Source organism: Micromys minutus (genome assembly GCF_963924665.1).
Source record: "Micromys minutus genome assembly, chromosome: 10".
Classification (NCBI taxonomy): domain Eukaryota; kingdom Metazoa; phylum Chordata; class Mammalia; order Rodentia; family Muridae; genus Micromys; species Micromys minutus.
This window is the reverse complement of record NC_137979.1, coordinates 21,044,519-21,067,461: the sequence shown is the minus strand read 5'-3', so window position 1 is coordinate 21,067,461 and position 22,943 is coordinate 21,044,519. Positions and strand designations below refer to the sequence as shown.

Genomic DNA, 22,943 nt, shown 5'->3' with positions numbered 1-22,943 from the left:
TTTGTTCCCCTAGAAAACTAGATTTGGAGATTGTAAGACAGGATGTGTGTACTACATCTATCAAGTGGTAGCAAAGGTTGCTGCTGAAATTCTAACACGAAACAAAGAACTATCCAGCTCAGGAGAAATCTGCAGGGAAAACCTCTTTATAGGCTTCAGGGATGTCTGGCTACCCTAGATCTCATCTTGGTGTGAGTCATACTGAGAGGGGCCACAGGAACTCACACCCAGGCAGCAGAGGATGACAAAAAGTTTATTGTGTTTCTCACAGTCAAGCAGGGGATAAAAGTGGAGACTCCTGTGAGCTTCATTCTTATGACTTGAAGGCAGTGGGTGGTAGGCCTTCGGGATGCAGCTCTGGGAGACAGGTAGGTGGAAGGGCTTACACTGCAACAAGTGAGATGGCTCGTGCAGTCACAGGGTCTTCTGAGGGTTGAGGTAGGTGTTTCAGCCAGCTCGGGCAGAGAAGAAGGGCAAAGATCGGACATAGGAGTCTAGCCGGGATCGAAAGAGCTCACTTAGCACAGTTTGTCCCAGCGGGCACAGAGGATTCTTCACAACAAACTCCACATACAGCTGTGAAAAGGAGGGTGTGTGAGCCTCATCTGTGACACTTTTTTTTTTTTTTTTTTTTTTTGCAGAGGATAGTCAGTACCCAGCACCCCACGTTGGTCAGCTCAACAACTGCCTGTAACTTTCCAGAGGATCTATCACCCTTTTCTGCACCTGTGTCCACAGATACCCTCTACACAATACATATAGTTAAAACAAGAAGTCGTTAAACACACACACACACACTCCCTTAGAGAAGCTATTACTGTTTGAGGAGCTAAAGGCTCTGGAGAAAACTGAGTTCAACAGGGATATACTACAGAAGGATTAGGGACTCTGAGGGCTCTGGGGGTAGAAGGGCCCCCCCAGCCCCAGCTGACACTGACCGCACTGTAGATGTGGTGTAGAACATCTCGGATAGGGCCCACGCCCAAGTCAGTGTTCATGACAACCTTGATTCCAGTGGGTGTCTCGTAGTAATGAAGTTTGTAACGGCTAGTTTGGAAAGACAGAAAGCCATCCTTCCTGCAGAAATGAGTATTAAGACAGGAGTGGAGTCACTCCCAAAGAAATATTTGTAATGTCCTCAAGGTCAGCTTCCTATTTATATAGATAGTTTTTAGCAGACTCGTTGAGTAAAAACACCTCCCATCATCCCCACCCCTCGACTTAATTGCGGCTGCCTTTACTCTTTCCCTACTTTCAGACCATCCCTGCAGCCCCTCCTGCCAGCTTCAAGACTCTTGTTCCAGATTCAGCCTCTAAAACACACCCTCCCTTCTTTGGGGTTACATGCCACTTCCATTCCAAAACAATAGCTTCTATTCCCAAGGCTAGGTAGCCCTCCCTTCAACACCCCTCTAAAAACGACCGTACATGTCTAGCGGGGACATCTTGCTGACAAACGAACGAATGGAGAAAAGCATCCCATACATCAGCTTGTACTCCTGGAGGGAGAGGCGGTAGAATTAGATCTCGGTTATAATAGGAAGGTCCTGGGATTTAGAGAAGGGGGAACTGGACTGGGACTATGTGCGTTTGGGGATGAATACTCTGGGACCCTCCGATCACCTCTTCCTTAGGGATCCCTGCTTGCTTCTTGCGGTGCCACTCGCTGTAATGTAGACATACTCCATTCCGGTCAAAAAGGTACAGATTGTGGACAGTCATCTGCAAAATAAAGAGTCTCGCTCAGTGGCTTGCACCCAACTCTCTAGAACCTGGTTCTACAGCCAGGTGGTAACCCCACCCCCGGACTCACCGGAATTGCTCTGAAGGAGGGTGACAAGCTACTTCCGGTTTCTAAAGCCTCAGCTGGGTCGCAAGCTGCACCCTCAAGACCCTTAACTCCGCCCCGATAGTCTTACTAGACTCCGCCTCTCTCCTGGAGCCAATCCGTGGTCGCCGGTGCCGCGCGCATGCGCGCCCATGCCCCCCGGTCCTCTGAAGCCCAGTGAGGAGCTGAGAGCTTGGTCTCGCGGGCGGGTGACGTAATTCGGTTGGAGGCGGGATTGCAGGCGGTGGGCGGGAGGCTGCCAACGGTTTTGAGAGCTAGTGTCGCGCTAGGAAGGGGTGGCCTTTGGTCTTTCTCTGTGGAGGTTATGGGGTAGGGAGACAGTTCTCCTCATCTTGGCAACCCAGGGCCGACATGCTGAGAATAGTCGGAACCAAGTGGTCGCGGTAGAGAGTCCCAGGCGGCCGGTTGCCGGGTGTGTGTGTGTGTACACGCGTCTGTGTGAGCGCGCGCCCCTTTTATAGAGATTTCTTAGGGTGGGGTAGGTAGGAATTCTACAGACCTTTGCTGTGGCTTTCCTATCAGTAAGGATTAGAGGGGAAATACATGGAAGTCGTCGACTCTGGGTGGGACAGGTGATGTAGGGGCGGAAGGGGGGGGGGTCTTGCCTCTTCACTTAAAACCAATTGAGGGACAGACATTGGGCCAGCTTTGGTTTGAGGTCTGTTCCAGTATGCACGTTTTGAGTGTGGGGGGGAAAAGAAAGGTAACCATGGTTAATCCGTGCCGAAACTGATGTGCAATTTCCAGGACCCTAGTTAGGAGGAAGAAGCTGCAGCGGCTCTGCAGGTCTTTTGTCCATTACCTTGACTTTCTGCCTTGCACATCCGCTTTTCGCCGTTCCCAGGACTTGGGAGAAGGAATGTATTTGCTCTCTCCATGGCCTCTGGAGTCAGTGGATATGCCTCTAACCAGAAAGCCCTAATACCCTCATTTGTTGAGGACCCAGAGTGTCTTCCTCCCTTCCAAATCGTCCTTCTCGGTGAACTTATCCACAAGTTTGGACCCTCTCCAAACCGAGCCAGGAGTTCCCAAGTTTCCCGCTAAGTCCAGTTGTCTCTAAACTGCACATGGCTACAGCAGCCCCCGGCCCCAGTTCCCCTCTCCGGCCAGAGGACCTCCTTAGCGATTCATCAGAGCCCCCTGGGTTGAACCAGGTGTCCTCGGAGGTGACCTCGAAGCTGTATACTTCTTTGCATCTCAGCCGGCAAGCAGAGGCCACCGCCCGAGCTCAGCTGTTTTTAGCTTCCACCTCCTCATCTCCTAATGAGGGCTTAGACAGCTTGGCTCAAGAACTGAGTCGCAGCTTGTCAGTTGGATTGGAAAACGACTTGAAGAAAAAGGTGAGGGAGAGGCCTGTTTTAGAGATCTCTCGGGTATTAGAAAGTTAGCTTTGCTGTGGCTTGAATCTAGTATTAGATTTACATTATTATCTCCTCCAAGTAGTTGAGGGAATGGCATGAAACTATAACTTGGGAAGTTGTGACGGTCCCTAGATTTTTACTTTGTTTTTGCATGTCTTTGTTTGGAAAGACACCTGTCCCTGTAGAGTAGCTCCGTGTCCTAGAAGTGGGGATTAAGTTTCTTGGACCCAAGTGAGAACTGGAGACTTAAGAACAGCAGCAACACACATACAGGTCCTGTCAAGACTGTGGCATACAAGTCATTACACATGGGTGTGCAGGGAAGATAGTTGTACCAATGGAAAAGATACCACTGATGTGCAGACTGGTTAGGTCTTCCAGAGTGTGGAATCCAGCAGTTACAGACAGGATGTTTGCTCCTCAGGTGACAGCAGTCTCCCTGTAGCCCTATTTTAAACCTGCTGCTTGGTTCACTTACTCCCCTCTGGCTTCTGTAAGCATTTGGGGTTTGGGTTCAAGAATAAGATGAACCCTCACCCCCTCCCTTGTTGGGTTGGACTGCTTTCCTCGGCTTTCTAAGGCACATTTGAAAATTCTGCCCTGGCAGTTTGTAGAATGTAGATTATCCAGGTTAAAATGTGACTTCTGTGGGCTTCCTTTTTCCTCCCCCTAGGATGGGTCTAAGCATATCTTTGAGATGGAAAGTGTTCGGGGTCAGCTCCAGACCATGCTCCAAACCTCACGTGACGCTGCCTATCGTAAGTCAGCCCAGTAGAGCTCTCACGGAAGGCTGAGGTGTAGGGGCAGGAGACAGGAACTCTAAGAAGAGATGAGAGGAAAAGGCGCCCATTCTCTGGGAAAAGGTTTGGGTAGTGGAGAGCGGGGAAAGGCCTTTTTTTCCCCCTCAAATGGCCACTGTTCCTACTTCATCCTTACTTTGGGGTCTCTTGGCTACAAGCAGTGGATCCCCTCATTCCAGGAACTGGCTCAGAGAGACGGGAAGAGGACTCCTTCGACAGTGACAGCACAGCTACCTTGCTCAAGTGAGTGCCCACTCGCTTTCCTTTCACCCCCACTTCCCAGCGCCTCCATCTTCTTTTTCTCTTCCTTCGGAAACCTGGCCAGTAGCTGGCTGTCTGTATCCTCAGCCCATCTTCTAAGAGAATAAGCTTCTATGTGCTATTATTAGGCCTCAGTGAGGGGGTGATTGGAGGACGGGACCTCACAGAGGATGCTTTGTGCTGTTGGTGGCTCTGCTCTGGTTCTGTGATATGTAGAGTACCACAGGAGGATCAGTGGGTCTCAGAGGCTTGCCCAGTCTTGACCTTCTCGATCTGGCTTGCTCAGCACCCGGCCTCTGCAAGACCTGTCTCCATCGAGCTCAGCCCAGGCACTGGAGGAGCTGTTTCCCCGCTATACCAGCCTTCGGCCAGGGCCCCCCACCAACCCCCCAGATTTTCAGGGGCTGAGGGATGCGCTGGACTCGGAGCTCACACGCCGAAAGGTGAGAGGCACAGGTTTTCTTCTGAAACGGCAAGGTTAGAAATCAGGGGCCTTGGGTGGAAAAGCAGGTCTGATTGATAAGCCTTAAGCCAGGAATGGGGCTGTGCTCTAGGTATCTTCAGAGAGGCCCTCAGTGACCGACTGTGTAAAGTGTGCCACCCCCACATAGCGTTATGAGATTCCTGAGTCCCTTCGTACAGCTCGTCACTGATAACGTCTTGTTTGTTCTCCCTCTAAAATCTGAGCTTCCCCCAAGCTCCGTGCTATGTCCTTTTCAGTACTGGCTCTCATGCAACACACAAACACCCTTCCTTTGTGTTTTTTGAATGGATAAGAACTTTGTTGGTGTGCACAGAGCTTCAGAGCTATTGGTGATATGGTGACCTTTTCCTCCATAAGACCGCTTATGTCTGAAGGGACAGGGAGGAAAGAGATGTGGAAAAGGCAGTCATTGGTTGTCAACTGGAACTTTCCCCATTATTTTAAGGGCCATAAATGAAAGGTCCCCTTTGTGTTCAACGAGCTTCTTAGAGCAGGAGTAACTTCCCACACTTTACAGTGTGGGCTGCTGCTACACCTCTGCCAAACAGTTTATGGAAAATCCTGGAAAAAGAAAAGCTTGGAAGCTAACAACGACGTTCTGAGCTAGAAGAAGAAAGTCTTGGAGGTTTTGGGTCTCAGGGCTCCTGCTCCAGAATTCTTGATTCTTCCTTGAAACCAATTCTGCTTTGAGGACCTAAGCTTTCTGTGTCCAGCCCATTTCTCCCTTAGGATGCTGAAATGTCAGTGCCATGGTCAGACTAAGAATGAGCAGCACCCACATGCCTCATGTTTCTTTCCAGCATTGTGAACGCCACATTCAGAGCCTACAGACTCGAGTGCTGGAGTTGCAGCAGCAGCTAGCCGTGGCTGTGGCTGCTGACCACAAGAAAGATCTCATGATTGAACAGCTAGACAAGGTGACAGGAGCAAGTGTCGGGGGTCTCTCCAGTGTTGCAGTGTCACTGAAGGGGTGGCAGGGTCTCATATGGTCTTCCTTCCTTTGAGCTTTTAATGACCATCCTGCCTCAGCCTCTGGAGTGCTGGGATTGCAGGAATGAACCATCATACCCTGTTTAACCAGTGTATGTGCGCGCTAACAGCAGGGCGAAAGGTCAGGTTTTCTGACTTGGGAGAGGGAGGTGGCTAATGACTTGTAAAAGGGGGCAAAAAAATGGCTTTTAAAATTCCATTTTATTTGCCTTTCTTGAGACTCTGGCTCGAGTGGTGGAAGGTTGGAATCGGCATGAGGCTGAGCGGACAGAGGTGCTGCGGGGACTTCAAGAGGAACGCCAGGCAGCGGAACTCACCAGAAGCAAGCAGCAGGAGGTGGGTGACCTGGACCATGTGGCATTAGAGTCTGGGTAGGAAGAAATCGTTTTGGTGTTAGGGTTCCCAACAGCCTGGCCTCTGGCTTGTGGTTGCAGTCCTTACACCCTCTTTCCTCTGCCAGTGTTGAGACTTCTGGTAGACTTTTATTACTCATGGCGTCCCAGGTTCCCCTCCCCCCACAGTCTTGTCTTTGGTGCCCCAGATCATTTAGTAAACGCTGGTTTCAAGTGTACATTGCTAATTATTTCTGAAGTAAAGGTGTTTTCCTCATTTTCACTGTTGTGTGTTTTTCTCTCCTGAAAGACAGTAGCCCGCCTGGAACAGAGCCTTTCTGAGGCCATGGAAGCCCTGAATCGTGAGCAGGAGGGTACGAGGCTACAGCAGAGGGAAAGAGAGGCACTGGTGAGAAGGTGGGCTGGGCAGGGTAGTCAGTCTCCTCTAGAGACTATGGGCTGTGATGGTCTAGATCACATGGTTTATGATTGGAGTGACACTAGGGCCCTGCTGCTCAGGTGCATCCTCAGAACATTAGTTCTGCTAATCTGAAAACAGCCCTGCTGCCAGGCAAATTTGAGACACTGCAAATTTTATTCTTATTAAAACATTAAACCGAGCTGGAAATGGCTCAGTGGTTAAGAGCACTGACCACTCTTAACCACTGATCCCGAGTTCAGTTCCCCAGCAACCTGACAGTGGCTCACAATCATCTCTAATGAGATCCCCTTTCCTCTTCTGGTGTGCTCACATACATAAATTAAATAAATAAATCTAAAAAATAAAAGATTAAGCCCATCTGAGGAACTAGGTGTGGTGTCTTAGGCCTTTACTCTCAGCACTCTTGAGGTAGGCAGAGGCAGGTAGATCTCTGTGAGTCTGAGGCCAGCCTGCACTAACTACATAGTGAGACCTTACATCCAAATGCACGTGCTCACATGCGCGTGTGTGTACATACACACATACACACACACACTCACCTTTTTCTAGAACCCCACTTCTAAAAGCCAGAAGATCCTCACACATGCTAGACAAGAGCTCTGTTTCTGAGCTACACCCTCAGTCTCTCACCCCCCAGAGATTTTGTGTTAATAGATATATAGTGGGTTTCAGAAATTTCCTAGGTGACCTTGTTCAGTGTGGTGTGGGAGCTCTGGTCTAGGTTATACAGCCTAAAACTAGTGGGTGAGACTTTCTCAGGATGTTTAGAGCTGAAGTGGGCATGTGAACACCTTTGAAGTTAGCAGCCAGGCTTGGAAGTTACTGTTTTCATGACACACCCTTGCTGTATGCAAACTGATGCTTGTGGTCTTAACAACTACATCTGATATTACTGATACTGGGGCCCCTTGACCAACTCCTGACTGTAGGTTGAGTTTTGTATTTGATGATGGTGGCAGCTGTTGTGTGTTAAGAACTTGCTAGGTGCCCGGTACTGCTAAATGATTTATTCATACTTTTTACTCACAAAGCAAACAGTATATTATCTTCTTTTTACAGATAATGATATATGCCTAAGAACACACAGTACACTGGGCATGGTGGCATACACCTGTAATCACACCATTTGGGAGGTCAAGGCAAGAGGATCAAATTCAAATTCAGCCTGGGCTACATAGCTAGACTGACTAAAAAACAGAACATGTGATAACAGATGTGAGGAGGAGGATTTATGTTGAGATTTAAAACTCTGCACAGAGTTCTTTTATGTATTTATTGCTTTTATTTTAAAAAGTTATCAGTTGGGCTGGAGAGTTGGCTCAGAGGTTAAGAACATTGTCTGCTCTTCCAGAGGTCCTGAGTTCAGTTCCCAGCGACCACATGGTGGGTGGCTCACAACCATCTGTCATGGGATCTGGTGTCCTCTTCTGGCCTGCAAGTGTACATGTAAATAGTATGCTGTATACATAATAAATAAGTATTTTTTTAAAGTTAGTTATTAATCAGGCATAATGGTACACACTTTTAATCCCAGCACTTGGGAAGCAGAGGTAGGTGCCTGAGTTCAAGGCCAGCCTGGTTTACAGAGTGAGTTCTAAGATAGCCAGAGCTACACAGTAAGATCTGTCTCAAAAAAAAAAAAAAAAAAAACAACAACAATTATTTTACTGAAAATTTCATAAGAGGCGGAGTTTGTATCACACACTCACAGCCCACAGTATAGTAAGTCTTCTCTTGGCCTAGTATTTCTTTTAAAAGTGTCATGAGGTTTTCCTGCTCTTCTCCACACGCGGCCTGCGTTAGTATACTCAGCCTCTCAGTAGGAAAAAAGCCAGCGGCTGAAGGGCTAATTTTTCTCTGGAGCTCTGCCAGCTCCAAGTCTAGGACCAAGGTGCTGGGTGGGTGGGTTTCTGGCTTGCACACAGCTGACTTCTTGCTGCACCTTCACTGCTGAGAAGGCACAGTGGGTCTGCTTTTTAAATGGAGTTGATCGCATGCTGCTCTTCTGTCATAAGCACAGCCGCCGCCCTGCTGGTGAGGACATTTCCCAGCATTCCTTCCTACACTGCTCATGACATTCCTGAGCCTTGGGAGGGAGTGTTGGTATAGAAGGAGAACCCTCATTTAGTTACTTATTTGCAATACTGCCACCCAGTTCTGAGTTTCCAAATTAGCTGTTGCCCACAGCAGAATGAACCTTTTATTGCCAAAGTTGAAGACAACACAAATCTGTGTTTAAATATGAATTTAAAATTTTGTTTTACTTTATGTGTATGGTTGTTTTGCCTGCATATATGTCTGTGCACCATGTGCATGCTTGATACAGAGACCAGGAGAAGACTTCAGATCCCCTGGAATTGGAGTTAAAGATATGTGTGAGCCACCATGTAGGTCCTGGTAATCAAACTTGGACATTCTGGAAGAACAGTTGACCCTAACCCCTAAGCCATATCTGCAGCCCTTACACATGAATATTTAGGAAGCATTTTGACATCATGTTTATTTAGCAAGACAAAGTAGTAGGTCCCCCAGTCCTATATCCCTCAAGATCACTGTAGCAGGTGTACGCCCTCCTATGGGATGGCGATGTTACCCACTGTATGTAACCCAGTGAGCTAGTCAGCCGTCATGTTAGTGATCATGCTCCTCCACTCCACACTGTATGGAGTTGCAAGGTTGCTAGTCTCTTGAATGGTACCAGAAGTTGGCTTTCTCCTGGGACTTTAGGAGGAAGAAAGGCAAGCCCTGACTCTGAGGTTGGAGGTGGAACAGCAACAGTGCCAGGCCCTCCAGGAAGAGCGGGATGAGGCGAGGGCTGGGCAGCTCAGTGAGCACCGGAAGCTGGAGGCCCTTCAAGTTGCTCTGCAGGAGGAAAGGCAGGCCTGGATCAAGCAGGAACACCAGCTGAAGGAACGCCTTCAGGCACTGCAGGAAGAAGGCCAGGCTCAGCTGGAGAGAGAGAAGGTGGAAGTGGCAAAGGAAGAGCTGGGGATGGAGCGTGTTGGGAAAAATTACAGACTAAGATGAGGTGCCAGAATATGGAGGTTAACAGGGAACAGGATGGAGGATAAAGAGTTCTACGTGGAAGGGAAGGTTGGGGTTGAGGACTAGTGTGAAGGTCTGGGGGTAACAGGTACATGAGAGGCCAGAGATGGAGAAGCGGGATGAATGGGAGGAGGGAAGGATGGAGAGCGACTTGGAATCAGTAACCAGGAATGAGGAAAGGAGGCATGCATTGATACTGCATTTTCCTTTTTAGGGGAACAGCCAGAGGGAGGCCCAGGCAGCCCGGGAGGCCCAGCAGCAGTTTGCGCTCCTGCAGTCTGAGGTGCGGCGGCTGGAAGGGGACCTGGACACAGTCCGGAGAGAGAGAGACGCACTGCAGCTGGAGATGAGCTTGGTCCAGGTGAGCCCCAGAAGGTTCTTAGGGGTGCTCTGTAGTTGAGAAAGCAGGTTTGAGTACATACGGAGATTTGGAAGTCATGAAAGACTTGCCCGTCTCAGATATTTGAGACTTATTATTGGTTTGGTTAATTTGGTAATATTCTGTTTTAAGCTCCACTATTTCCTCCCTGAAGGACAGTTTCCCATAATGTAACTCACTGTTACATTTAGACTGTGCTGGTTCAAATCTGAGATACCATATACTGTTCTTAAAGAGACAGTGCCACACTTACTGGATGCACTCATTGAGCAGTTGAAAGTTTTTGCCTGACCTGACTCCAATTGGTAATGTTCTGCTCTGTATTTGTTATTATTTTATTTATCATTGTATATGTGGTATGATTGTATGTCTGTGTGTGGGTGAATTGTACCATGACACGTGTGTAGAGGTCAGAGAACAACTTTTTCCTTTCACATGAGGAATTGAACTCAGGTTATTAGAAGTGTATGCTAAACATTCTTATCTGCTAAGCCATCTGTTATTACTTTAGTAACTGCTACTAATACCATCGAGGAGGACAATGTTTTTACTTTATTTACTTGGGAAATTCCTGTAATGGTTCATAACCTGGCTTAAAATAGTACCAAAAATTGTCAGATACAATTAGATTAAAAAACTCATTTTAGCTAGGCCTGGTAGCACAAGTCTATAATTTTAGCTACTCTGGAAGGCTGAGGCAGGAGGATCTCAAGATATAGCCTAGCCTAGGTTACAGTGTGAATGTGAATTCAAGGATAGCCTAACTTAGTGAAAGCCTGTGTCCAAAAGTGTAGACTAGGATATGGCTCATTGGTGGAGGACACACTCAGCGTGTGTGAGCTGCCAAGTTCAATCTCAGTACTCGTTATGAAACAACAACAACACCCTTTCTAGTGCTGGAGAGATGGCTTGGTAGTTAAGAGCACTGGCTGCTTTTCCAAGGGACCCAGGTTCAATTCCCAGCACCCACATAGCAGTGGCAGCCATCTGTAGTTCCAGTTCTAGGAGACCTGACACCCCATTTTTGGTCTCTGCGTGGACCAGGCATTGCACTTCTTAACTTGCTCTCAGAAACTCATCGATTGGCCCTAAGTAAACATTTTACACATAAAAACAGAGGCCCACAGTGGTCAGAATTAATCTAATAGTCAGAACTAAATTCACATTTGACCTGCAGATAAAATCCACATTAAAAAACAACAGTTTCAGTGTAACTAGTACATTGACTCTTAAACTTACATTAGTTAGCTCCTGGTTGTCTACTGAAGAGGGGTTGACAGACTTTCTGCAGAGGAGCAGAGAGGAAATGTTCTGACACTGGGTGGTGTGCTCTCAGTTGTAGCTAATGTACTGCCACAACACACGGCAGCTGTGGAGTCTGTAAGGAAGTGGGTATCTCTATCCTGGTCAGACTTCATCACGAAAAGCAGGCATTTGGGGAAGTAATTGAGGTGTAGTTGCTGCTCCCTGGAATGGCGGAACTGCTCGAAGAGAGCCATGTTTCAGTCCTGGAGAAACATGACATGGGTAGCCCTGACCTGCCAGGACTTAGTTCTGACATCGTGGGCCTCTGTTTTATGTGTAGAATTGCTAAGGGCCAGTGCGTGCATGAGTTACCAGGAGCAGGCGAAGAAGTAGAATTAGATGACCCGTGAAGGGAGTGAGCAAATAGGACGAGTCAGTGACACCTCTGGGTTTCAGCAGGGGATCTAGAGGGTACGTCTCTGTCCCCGGTCTACACAGAAAACAGCTATGACGTTTTGGGGTATATGGGGTTTTGTTTTGTTTATTTGTTTGTTGCTATTTGGTTTTAAAATAATAATTTTTATTTTATATGCGTTGGTGTTTTATCTGCATGTGTATTGGTATGAAAGTGTTAGATCCCCTGGAACTGGAGTTGCAACCAGTTGTGAGCTGCCAAGTGGGTACTGGGAATTGAACTCAGGTCCTCTGGCCCTGGCGTCAAGTGGTCTTAACTGCTGAGCCTCCTCTCCAGCCCTTATTTGTTTATGTTTTAGACAAGGTCTCGATATGTGGAAGTTGACTGGCCTTATCCTACTGCATCAGGCTCGTGCCACCGTCCCCAGCTGGGATGGAAAAAAGATCAGGGTAAAATGAAAGATTTGGGAACTAAGGAATGTAGTAAAAGTTATGCCTAGAGGCATATTATGCACACTCTAGAATTATCTGGCCCAAATGTCAGCAGCTAGGAAGGACAGGAGTAGGAGGAAGGGCAGGGCTAAAGAGCAGTTGCAGGCGGAGCAGTCAGCCAAGACTCAGAATGAGACTAGAGAGAGGTCCTACAGAGGAAAATCACCTAGACAAGAGGTGTGGCCAGGGCTCAGGAGCTGCAGTGACCCCATAAGAGACTGAAATGGAGAAACAGCCATTGTGGGATTAGAACTGAGCTCTTTGCATGTGAAATAGGAATCAGATTCCAGAGAGCTGGGAAAGGAGTATGGGTGGGGGTGGGGGTGCATCCTGGTTTCAGATAGAGGTCATAAGTGCATCAGCTCAGACATTTCCCTGGGTTAATACATCTATTTCTTTTGTCTAAAAACATTTTCACTTTTGTGTGCATATATGATATGTCTCATGGTTCAATTAAAAAAAGGAGTCACTCTCCAAGGCAAATTCCCTGTTGTTCATCCCTAAGGCAGATGAGGGTTGTTGGTACTGCTCTTGTTACATTCCCCACACTTAGAAGACTGATCTCAGACATAATTGAGCTGACAGTCATTCCACCTTCCTTTACTCCAGGCCAGATATGAGAGCCAGCGGATCCAGATGGAGTCAGAGCTGGCTATACAGCTGGAGCAGCGGGTGACCGAGCGGCTGGCAGAGGCTCAAGAGAACAGCCTGCGGCAGGCCGCCTCCCTCAGGGACCATCACAGGTACTCGGGATAGTGTTTCTCTGGCAGCAGCTAGTGTTCTTAGCTTCCTGCCCATGTGCTCAGAGCCTCTCAGCTTCTCCTGCGTGACTCCCAGCGCACTCTCAGGCCCATCTGTTATGGTCTTGGGCTTTCTCAGGAGAGTTGCCATGAAGTGCTTTATGGACAGGCACACAGCCTAGAGATTTTCCTCCTGTGGGTATAGCTGGCCTGAAGCAATAAATGATGTTTCCAGCTCCTTTTTGGAACAACGCTGAAGTGTGTTGTTCACAGCTGCTCCAGGGGTGGCTCTCCTTTCTACCCCAGCCTTCTCTCACCCTCCTTCACCATGGTTCCTGGAAATGCTTCTAGTTTGTTTGTTTGTTTGTTTTGGGGGATGGGAAGGTTTGTTGTTCTTTGAAGATAGGGTCTCACTATGAGGCCAGACTGGCCTTGGATTCACAGAAGTCTGTCTTGTCTTTGCTTTCTCCTGAGTGCTGGGACTAAAGGCGTGTGACACCATGCCTGGTGGAAATACTTTCTATTATGTCATTTTTAAGTGGACATGGATTATAGTCCTGTAACACCAGCTGAGTGGCTAAGGCAGGAGGATTGCAAGTTTGAGATGAGCCTGGGATATGTAGTAAGATTCTGTCTCAACCAAACCAAACCTATTAGCTAGTCTGTTGCTTTCCCATAAACCCTCACACCAGTCTTTGCTTCTGGGGAGTTCTTCCTGTGGCCTCAGCTTTGTTCTTACTATGGCTGTGCTGTGGCTGGGCCCAGTGATTGCAGCTATCTGTCCCCCTGACCCGAACCCACAGGAATAAGGGTCCCTAATGGTGAGGTGCTGAGTGGAAGGACCAGGGATAAGAAATGGGACCAGCAGGTCTTGTATAAGCTGCTGACTTATGCCAAGCAAGTTTATTCAGAAGAGCAGTATCATATATACTGCAAGGAGCAGGAGGGCTCAACAGCCAAAGACAACTGAGAGCTAAGTCCAACAATGTTTGCAAAGAGAACACAGGGTACCGCAGACACAGCTGACAACCACAGTGCAGGAGAAGAGTAGGGTCCCCAGACACTGCAACATGACTCTTTTAGGAGACACTCATTCCTGCCCTAGACCAGCTTTGTCAAGCTCACTCCTGAACAAGGACACTGAACTAACGGTCCCTTTGCCCTTCTATTAGGCCTCTGAGAAAGTCTGGGGTTGGACTGGCTCCTTACATCTCCCCTTACCTACACACACTCTGTCCTTTTCTCACCGATACCGTCTTTTGGCCTAAGAATGTCTTTGTTTGTAATTACGTGTATGCACATGTATCTGTGTCTGTCTGTGGGGGCCAGATAAGGAGCTGGACTCCTGGAGCTTCAAATGGTCATTAGCTACTCAGTGTGGGTGCTGGGGACTAAGGTCCTCTGCAGGAGCAGTACACAGCACACACTTAACCCCTGAGCTACCTCTCCTGCCCCCCATGGTAGCTTCCACCTCTACTCTAAGTCTCTTCCTCACCTGGGCCTTTCTAGGAGGCAGCTACAGGAACTCAGCGGACAGCACCAACAGGAACTGGCCGCTCAGCTGGCTCAGTTCAAGGTAGAGACGGCTGAGCGAGAGGAGCGCCAGCAGCAGGTGGCTCAGGACTATGAACTCAGGTACTGGCCTTGGAGTTCTTTCCATGGGTAAAGCCCAGAGGTTTTAAACAAAGCAAAGAGAAACCTTTCAGAAGGTCCGCCTCCTCTGATGTATCCAAATCCATAATTGTTTCAGAGGTCTGACACTATACTCCACTTCTTGGCCTCCTGTCCTAAACCAGTTTTCTTAAAATCTCCAAGTCACCTCTCTATTTGTATGCATTGGGGAAGTATGTATATGTTCCTGTGGGGGACGTGTAGAGCAGAAGGCTATATCTTGTGTCTCCTCCACCTTATTTTTTAAGACACTGAACTTAGAGCTCACCAGTTTAGCTAGACTGGATAACCATATGTGCTCGGCCACACCGTGCCCTTACCAGGAATCCTAACTCAGGCCCTCAGGCTTTTGCAGCAGACAGGTTACCAACTGGGCGATCTCGCTGGCCCCTCTTCTTTTCCTCAGACTGGCAAGGGAGCAAGCTCGAGTGCGTGACCTGAAGAGTAGCAACCAGCAGCTGGAGGAGCAGCGGGTGGAGCTGATAGAGCGGCTCCAAGCCATGCTGCAGGCCCACTGGGATGAGGCCAACCAGCTGCTCAGTACCACGCTTCTGCCTCCCAACCCTCAGGTAGCCATTGCCCCAGAGAACAGCTGTCCTGCCCAAACAACCCTTTTTCCATGGCCATAGCTCCACCAAATGTGTCCTGTTCCACTGGGCATAGTTATAGTTCTGTGGTTCTAGTACACCTAAATTAATGTGGTACCAGTTTGGTGGAATATTGGCTAAATCAATTAGGACAGTTGTTACAGTAATTATTAAAAATGGGAAGGCTTGTCTCTTCATTGGCCCCTGAGGTCTCACTCCATGGACACCGCTCTAGTATGGAGCCGAGCACACGGACACTATACTCTCCACGAGATTCCCTTTCCAGGCAGCTCACTCTGCGGGCCCTGCTGTTTCTGCCCAGCGTGTTTCTTTACCCCACTGCCCCGCACAAACATGACTCTAAGGCCCAGTAACGAGATGAGCCATTCTTTTTAGTATTTACAGCAGCAGACAGTAAGTTGTTGCTAAGGCTTGGGAGATGACTGTCAGTGAAGTGCTGCTTTACTTACATGAAGACCTGACTTCATCCCCTAAAACCCAGGAGAAAAACTGCTGGGCACAACTGCTGTGGAGAGGAGGAGACCGAAGGTCAAAGGCTCAAAGTTATCCTCAGCTTTATAGTGAGTTCAAGATAAACCTGGGCTACATAAGGTCCCAAAGGAAGGAAAGGAAAACAAACAGTAACAAAAAAACAAGACATACACACACACACACACACACACACACACACACACACAGAGTCAAGTTGTTGCTGATCCTGCCATAGACTAAAATAGGGACCCTTACTTCTAGTCTTTTTTTGTGTTGGTATTTCATATTTTTAATTTATATGATTATTGGCTAAAATGCTTTAGAGTTAGTTATGTACATGTGGCACAAACATCTAAACTGTTAAAAGGTTTACAGTAAAAAGTAGCCTCTGCCCTGTCCCAGGACCCTGCCCTCTTATCTCCAGCCCTTCCCCAGAGGTCGCCAAGGGCTCTGACTTGAACATCTCCCCTCCTCCCCTCAGCTCCACACACAGATGCCACCCTCTACCTACTACTACATAACATTGAATGTGACCAAGTACATATTTCTTGATACAGGAATGATTTTCTGGGTCTTGTATCTATAATGTTACAATAAATATTAAAGCACACATTATTGTATAAGTTATCTATACAATTTGTGGAAATAGAATTGTGATGTAAAAATTAATCAGTTTAAAATTTGGTGGAAATTGGACACTACCCATTTTCCTTTGAAAGGAGTCCAGGGAGTTTATAGCTGTATTCAAATGTCTGTACTAAGACTTGTCTCTCGGAATCCACCAGGCTGTGAACTTTCTTTCTCTTTCTCTCCTGGCCAGGCTCCTCTTGCTGAGCCCTCCAGCCCTGGTCCTCTGGAGCCAGAGAAGGGGGAAAGGAGGATCTGGGCCATGCCTCCCATGGCTGTGGCCCTGAAACCTGTGTTGCAGCAAAGCCGAGAAGTGAGGGGTGATCTTCCTGGAGGTTCATCTGTTCTCTGTAGCACCTCACCAGATCTGAGCCTCCTGCTGGGGCCCTCTTTCCAGAACCAGAGCTCCTTTCAGCCCTTGGAACCCAAGCCTGATGTGGCTCCACCCACAGGTGAATAAGGGCAGAGGTCACTGGCATTCTCCTTATGCATGAATGGCTTCCTTACCAAGTTCCCTCTGATAGGAACGTGAGCATTGGTTCTAGATGTCTTACCAATCATGAATTGCAAGGAACAGAAACTCATTGAGTAAAGGGAGGAGTACTCGGAAGAACATGGATGTGCTGGGAGCTGGAGGCAGGGGTGCTGTCAGAACGGTGGTGGCACTTCTCTCTGGGTGGAATCCTCCTTACTCTACACCCCTGCTTCTTTCTGCACAAGTCTACGACTCTCCCACTCTCCACCCGTGGTTCTCCTTATAACCTTGGCTTATGTGTGGACTTGACCCACCCTGACACTGAATCTAGCCCAGGCTCTTTGATGGTACTTATCACTGGGTGAGCCGACTTTGACTTGGATGAGTGGGTTTTTTGTAGTTCAAACACGTTGATATAGTGTGACTTAAGAATAAAGAGTGTGCTGAGGGTTGTAGCTTAGTTATACAACTCTTGCCTAGGATGTGTGAACACCCAGCATTGCAGAAACAATCTGGTGGCTTACACCAGAATAGGTGAGTTGAAACAGAAAGGTCAGAAGTTAAAGGTCATCCTCCACTACATCGTGAGGTGGTTTTTAAATTATTGTTTTATATGTTAGTGTTTTGCCTGCATTTAGATATGTGCCCCTCTCTAGCACCTCCGTAGTGAGTTTGAGACCAGCCTGGGATGGAGTCATAAACCCCTCCGAAAACAGAAGAAAGAGTAGAGCCTGTCACCCAGCACTTGGAAGGTGGCGGCAGGAGGAGAGTTCAAGGCTGTGCCTGGATCTATAACTCAGTGGCAGAATGCTTGCCATTCCCACTCGAGGTGCTGGGTACAATCCCCCGTACACCGAAAGAGGGAAGTGTTGGCCTGGCTGGAGAGAAGGCTTGGGGAGTAGGAACACAAGCAGCGGGGCTGAGCTCAGACCTTAGCATCCATGTAGAAGCCAGTGGGTGACCTTCACTGATAACCTCAGAGCTGTTCTTAGTTATTAGCCTGACTACATCTGGAGTGAACTACAATCCAGAAATGGAGGGCCCACCTGTGAGAGACCTTCTACTTGGTTGAAGTGGGTGAATCCGCTTCTAGTCCTGACCTTTGAGGTAGGAAGAGAATGCCCTGGCTTGAGCATCTGAGATCTCAAAACCACCCTTTAGTGACACACCTCCTTCAACAAAAGCCAGACCAATCCAACATGGCCACACCTCCTAATAGTGCCCTTCCCTATGGACCTGTGGGGGCCATTTTGATTCAAACCACCAGAGTTGAAGAGATTGGGATCATTGGGGCGTGTAGGCCTAGCTCCAGGTTCAGTGAAAGATTCTGTCCCAAGGGAGTAAAGCAGACCAGCATCCTTTTCTGGCTACTTTGTGCACTTGAATGTGTAAACACTATTTTTTTACATTATTTACTTTGTATTTGTGTATGTATAGGTACATGCATACCATGATATTTATTAATGTGGTCAAACTCAGTCTTGGTCGCCAACTGCCTTTATTGGCTGAGCCATCTTACAGGCCCATCAAAAAAAGAAGGTGGGGTTTGCCTCAGATTCACTATGATTGCCAAGCATGGTCTTGAACTCTGATTTTTAATGCTGGGATTACAAGAGCACACGCCACACCCAGTGTGCTATGGTGCTGGGTCAACCCTGGGGCTTTCTGTTTGCTAGGCAAGCGCTCTCGGGTGAGCTGCATCCCAGTCCCCAGACTGGCACCTTTACCCCCCCCCCATAGTTTTTTCCTACTCTGGTGTGGGTGTGGTGTCCCTCTTACATGTATTTATTTGTTTTACAGGTTTGTATTTTTAATTTATGGGTGTTTTGACTGCATTTATGTCTATGTGCCTGTGGAAGTTAGAAGAGGGCACTGAGTTCCCTGTCAGTGGTGAGCTGCCATGTGCTGGGATTTGAACTCACAGGGCCTCTGGAAGAGCAGTTAATGCTCTTAGCCACTGAGCCACCTCTCCAGGGCCCACTCTTCCATTCAGCAGTGCCTTTTCTTTGGGAGCATTTGGAAGGTCATTATTCTTCCATGCACACACACATGGATACCAAAGTACCCGTCTCATCTTACAGCTGGGCCCTTCTCTGCATTGGAGGCTTTCACTGCTGATCATAGAGCAGAACACCCATTTCCTGAGGAAGACCCTGGATCTGATGGTGATGGGCCCCTAAAAGCAAGGCTGCCACCTGCTTCTCAGCTTGAAGGCCTCAAGAACTTTTTGCAGCAGGTAAGAAAGAGTGCACCAAGACCTCCATTAGTCTTTACGGACGCACTTTCTCTGGGTTAGAATTCAATCCAAACTCTTGTTCCTACTGCCTCAGACTCCCAAGTGCTGGGATTACAGGCTTGTACTGTACCTGAGAGACTTCCTTGTCTTTGTGTGTGTGCACATGCTCATGAAGTGCATGAACTCAAAGCTGGTGTCGGCCATTTTCTTCTACAGCTAAGTTATTTTTTTCAATGCTGTTTTTAAATCTTTTTATTGGTTATTTTAGTTATTGACATGTTAAATGTTATGCCCCTTCCCAGTTAAACCTCCTATTCCCTCCCTCACCCCCTACCCCACCCCCTCCCACCTTCCTGCCCTAGCATTCCCTACACTGGGGCTTCAAGCTTCCCTTCCCATTGATGCCCCACATATGATGCCTCTGCTACATAAGCAGCTGGAGCCATGGGTCCCTCCATGTGTGCTCTTTGGCTAATGGTTTAATCCCAAATGTGTAGCCCAGGCCTCACACTAGTGATCCTCACACCTCTGCCTCTTTCAGCAAATCCTACTAGCATGCACCACCACAACTGGTAGCCATTTGTTTGTTTGTTTGTTTATATTTTTAATGAGACAATGTCTCTGTCTGAACCTAGAGTTTACTAATTGGCTAGAGTGGCAGCAGCAAGTACCCTGTCTCTTCCCTCCTCCAAAGTGCTGAAGTTAGAAATGGCTCCACCCTCCACCATGCATGGCAGGTTTTTTGTTTTGTTTTGTTTTTAAACGAGAAGGCCTCACTCTGTAACCCTGGCTGGCCTGTGTAAACTAGGCTGGCCCCAAACTCACAGGGATCTGCTGTCCTCCCAGTGCTGGGGCTAAAGGCTACACATCCCGTCACAGCTGTGCCTAGCTTATTAGATGTTGGGGATTAAACTCAGATCCCCATGCTTGCTCAGTGTCACTGAACATCTCCCAGCCCCTCCCTTGCCGTTTGAGGACCAGTTGTTTGTCTTATTGATTACTCTGCCTCCTTCTTAGTCCATAATTCTCCTCTGGAACAAGGCCACTGACCCTAGCCTCACACATCTCTGGTCCCCTCAGAGCCTAGGTTTCTTTCTACCAGTTTTCTAGAGGAACATCTGTCTTCTTTCCCCAGCTGCTGGAGACAACACCTCAGAACAATGAAAACCCATCTGTTGACCTGTTGCCCCCTAAGTCTGGTGAGTCCCGACTCATGAAGGTCAGGATGGGCCTAGAAGGGGTGGGAATTGGTGATCTAGGAAGAAGTAGGAGCTTGGAGGTAGGATTTGGCTCTGTTCCATTAACTGCCTATCTTAACATGTAAAACAAACCTGAATTAAAACCAAGGTCACGGTAGCTTTCTGTAGAGGGATTCTATGTATTTATTTGAATTTGGATTCCACTTCTTCTGTTGTTTTCTGTCTTTTGTGACAGGATGTCATTCTGTAGGCTAGACTGGCCTCAAACTTGCTATGTAAATGGGGGTTGGTCTTGAACTCAGATCTAGTCTGCTCTAGTCCCCCAAATACTGGGTTTATTGGAGTGACTCACAGTGCCTGGCTTGAATTTGGGTTCCATTTCTAAATTAATTTATCAGTAAATCTTGTAGTGTTAGAAACAATTACTTCTGATACTTTTCAATGTATTGTTAACACCTAAAATTTAAAAGTTCTCATTTAAATGACCAGTCAATTTTGCTGAAGTACATTGTGATCATTGAAATATCATAACTAACTATTCTTTGACTACATCATACATAGAAAATTTTATTGGGAGAGAGAGTTGTCATTTTTGTTGCTGAGACATATCTCACATAGTCAAAGGTGACCTTGGACTCTGATCATCCTGCCTTTGTTCACCAAGTGTTTTGTGTACAGGCGTGTGTCCTGATGCCCAGTTTTATTTGTGCTGGGGGTTGAACCCAGGGCCTCTGAGCAGAACCTGAGCAGCCTGTTTGGGTTTTGCTTATCTGGTGTTTATTGTTGCTCTCTTCCAATGCCAGGTTCCCGGACTGTCTCATCTTGGGAGGAAGCCCCTCAAGTGCCTCGACTTCCACCTCCTGTCCACAAAACTAAAGTTCCCTTAGCCATGGCGTCTAGTCTTTTTAGGGTCCATGAGCTTCCCTCATCCAATTTGCAAGGCAGTGGTCTCAGCACCGGCTCCCCAGAGAGAAGTAAGGAGTCTAGGGTGTACCAGGGAAGAAAAGGAAATGCTGGAGGCCATCTGGGTTCTTGGGAGAGGGGCCTCGGGTAACGGCGCCAACTTGTGTCTCAGGTACAGACGGGCTCAGCCTCCCACGGCAGCTGATGGAAGTGTCTGAGCTGTTACGCCTGTACCAGGCTCGGGGTTGGGGTGCTCTGCCTGCTGAGGACCTGCTGCTGCACCTGAAGAGACTGGAACATGGCGGGTATGAGCCTAGGGGAGAAGAGGAAGGGCTCCACGCCTGGGATTGGGATTAGGAGAGGATCAGGCCCAGCATATCCCAAATGCAGTCTTTTGTCCTTTTTAGGGGGCCAGGGTGGAGTGAAGGATGAAATGTAGTCACAATTTCTCCATCTCTTTGTTTCCATTATTACTGACTTTTCTTCTTAAACCCCGACCTGTGTGCCCAGGGCTGCAGTAAAGCCTCACAGCAGCACCATCTAGAACTGCAGCATTTGGACTCATTTGGGCTTGATTTTGAATTAAGTTCTGATTGTGCCATATTCAGAAACCTTTTCTGTGTTCTTTTTTAAAATCTCTATTTTGTGGTGCCATACCACAGTTTAAGACACTTGGATCCAATCCAGAGCAACTCATTGGATCCCACAAAGTCTCCTCCACATGGGCTCCAGCTCCACGGTGCTCCCAGTTTTGTTTGTTTGTTTTGGGGGTAACTAGAAATGCTCTCCTCCCTGAGCATATCCCCAGACTCTCAGTCTGTCTCTGTCTGTCTGTCTGTCTCTCGCTCTCTCTCTCTCTCTCTCTCTCTCTCTCTCTCTCTCTGTTTTTGTTTTTTTGAGACATGATTTCTCTGTGTCTCTATGGCTGTCCTAGAGCTTGCTGTGTAGACCAGGCTGGGCTCAAACTGGGATTCAAGGCATCTATCTCATTTTCCTAAGAGGGAATTGGGGAATTACTCCCCCACCCCCACCTTGTCCCTTGATTTGTGTGGTAGGACTGATGGCCAAGGGGAGCTTGTCCCCAGAAGAAACACAGACTCCCGTCTGGGTGAGATCACCCGGAAAGAGGTAAGGGGAGCAGGGGAAAGCAGTCTTTCCAATCCCACACGCCCAGGCTAGCCCCACCACTCAAGGTCTGAACTTGGTAGCGTTTACACACACACACACACACACACACACACACACACACACACCATGCTCACTGCTTGGGGCCTCTCAGTACACCGTGTCCTTTCTCCATGGGGCAGAGAAAATGAGAGCGTATGTATGTGGTGATGGCCTTTTCTTCTTTTCTCCCAATTCTCAGGTCCCATCCCAGGCTGTCCCTCGACGCCTTGCTTCAGCCCCTAAAACTGAAAAGCCTGCTCGGAAGAAAAGTGGGCATCCTGGCCCTAGCATGCGGAATCGGGGAGGCATCTGGAGATGAGGCCCACCCTTTGTCCTCTTTCGCCATTCATTTTAATTAGTGGCCTGTAGTTTATCTGTGTCAGAGGAATCTGGAAAGTAGAGGTTTTCTAGGAAGCTACTTTGTAAAGAACGCTTTATAAATACTGCTTCAGTATTTTAAAGTATATTTGTTTGCTATGAGAAAGCATACGGAGTCTTTAAGGCGGGCATGTGACTAGATGTCTGAGTGGCCTCACGCTCAGTGTATGCTCGCAGTGTTAGCTGCTCGGTAGTAGAATTATGAGTGACTTCTTTTTGTATATTTTGTATTTTGTATATTTTCTGAAATAAGTATTACTTTAGTGATCACAAGCTCCTAAACTTTTAATAAAAGAGTAAATTATTGTATAAAATATTTGAGAAAAGCTTTTTATGCTTTTCTTTTTTAAAATTTTAAAATTTTGTCTTTTAAA

At 47.7% G+C, this 22,943-nt stretch overlaps 2 protein-coding genes across 5 annotated transcripts; one reads left to right on the top strand and one right to left on the bottom strand.

Annotated features, from left to right (window-relative positions):
* Positions 1-239: 239 nt before the first annotated feature.
* Positions 240-1,899, bottom strand: TRAPPC1 (trafficking protein particle complex subunit 1). The gene is made up of 5 exons (XM_080922830.1): positions 1,814-1,899; positions 1,624-1,722; positions 1,429-1,499; positions 939-1,077; positions 240-576 (listed from the first exon to the last, which is right to left on the bottom strand). The coding sequence occupies exons 2-5, from the start codon at positions 1,720-1,722 to the stop codon at positions 448-450; spliced, it is 438 nt and encodes a 145-aa protein (XP_080778956.1). The 5' UTR covers positions 1,814-1,899; the 3' UTR covers positions 240-447.
* A 1,017-nt stretch (positions 1,900-2,916) lies between these two features.
* Positions 2,917-22,693, top strand: CNTROB (centrobin, centriole duplication and spindle assembly protein; the record flags this gene model as incomplete). Of its 4 annotated transcripts, none has more annotated exons than XM_080923666.1 (19): positions 2,917-3,189; positions 3,884-3,968; positions 4,190-4,253; positions 4,558-4,714; positions 5,556-5,672; positions 5,965-6,081; positions 6,388-6,486; positions 9,247-9,483; positions 9,779-9,925; positions 12,704-12,837; positions 14,344-14,469; positions 14,912-15,074; positions 16,405-16,663; positions 18,768-18,922; positions 20,058-20,121; positions 20,925-21,095; positions 21,203-21,329; positions 22,080-22,152; positions 22,391-22,693. In XM_080923666.1, the coding sequence occupies 19 exons, from the start codon at positions 2,917-2,919 to the stop codon at positions 22,508-22,510; spliced, it is 2,688 nt and encodes an 895-aa protein (XP_080779792.1). In that variant the 3' UTR covers positions 22,511-22,693. The 4 variants fall into 4 exon arrangements, with proteins under 4 accessions (XP_080779792.1, XP_080779791.1, XP_080779789.1 ...); XM_080923665.1 differs by having other exon boundaries at positions 21,197-21,329; XM_080923663.1 differs by having other exon boundaries at positions 4,172-4,253; positions 21,197-21,329.
* Positions 22,694-22,943: the final 250 nt, after the last annotated feature.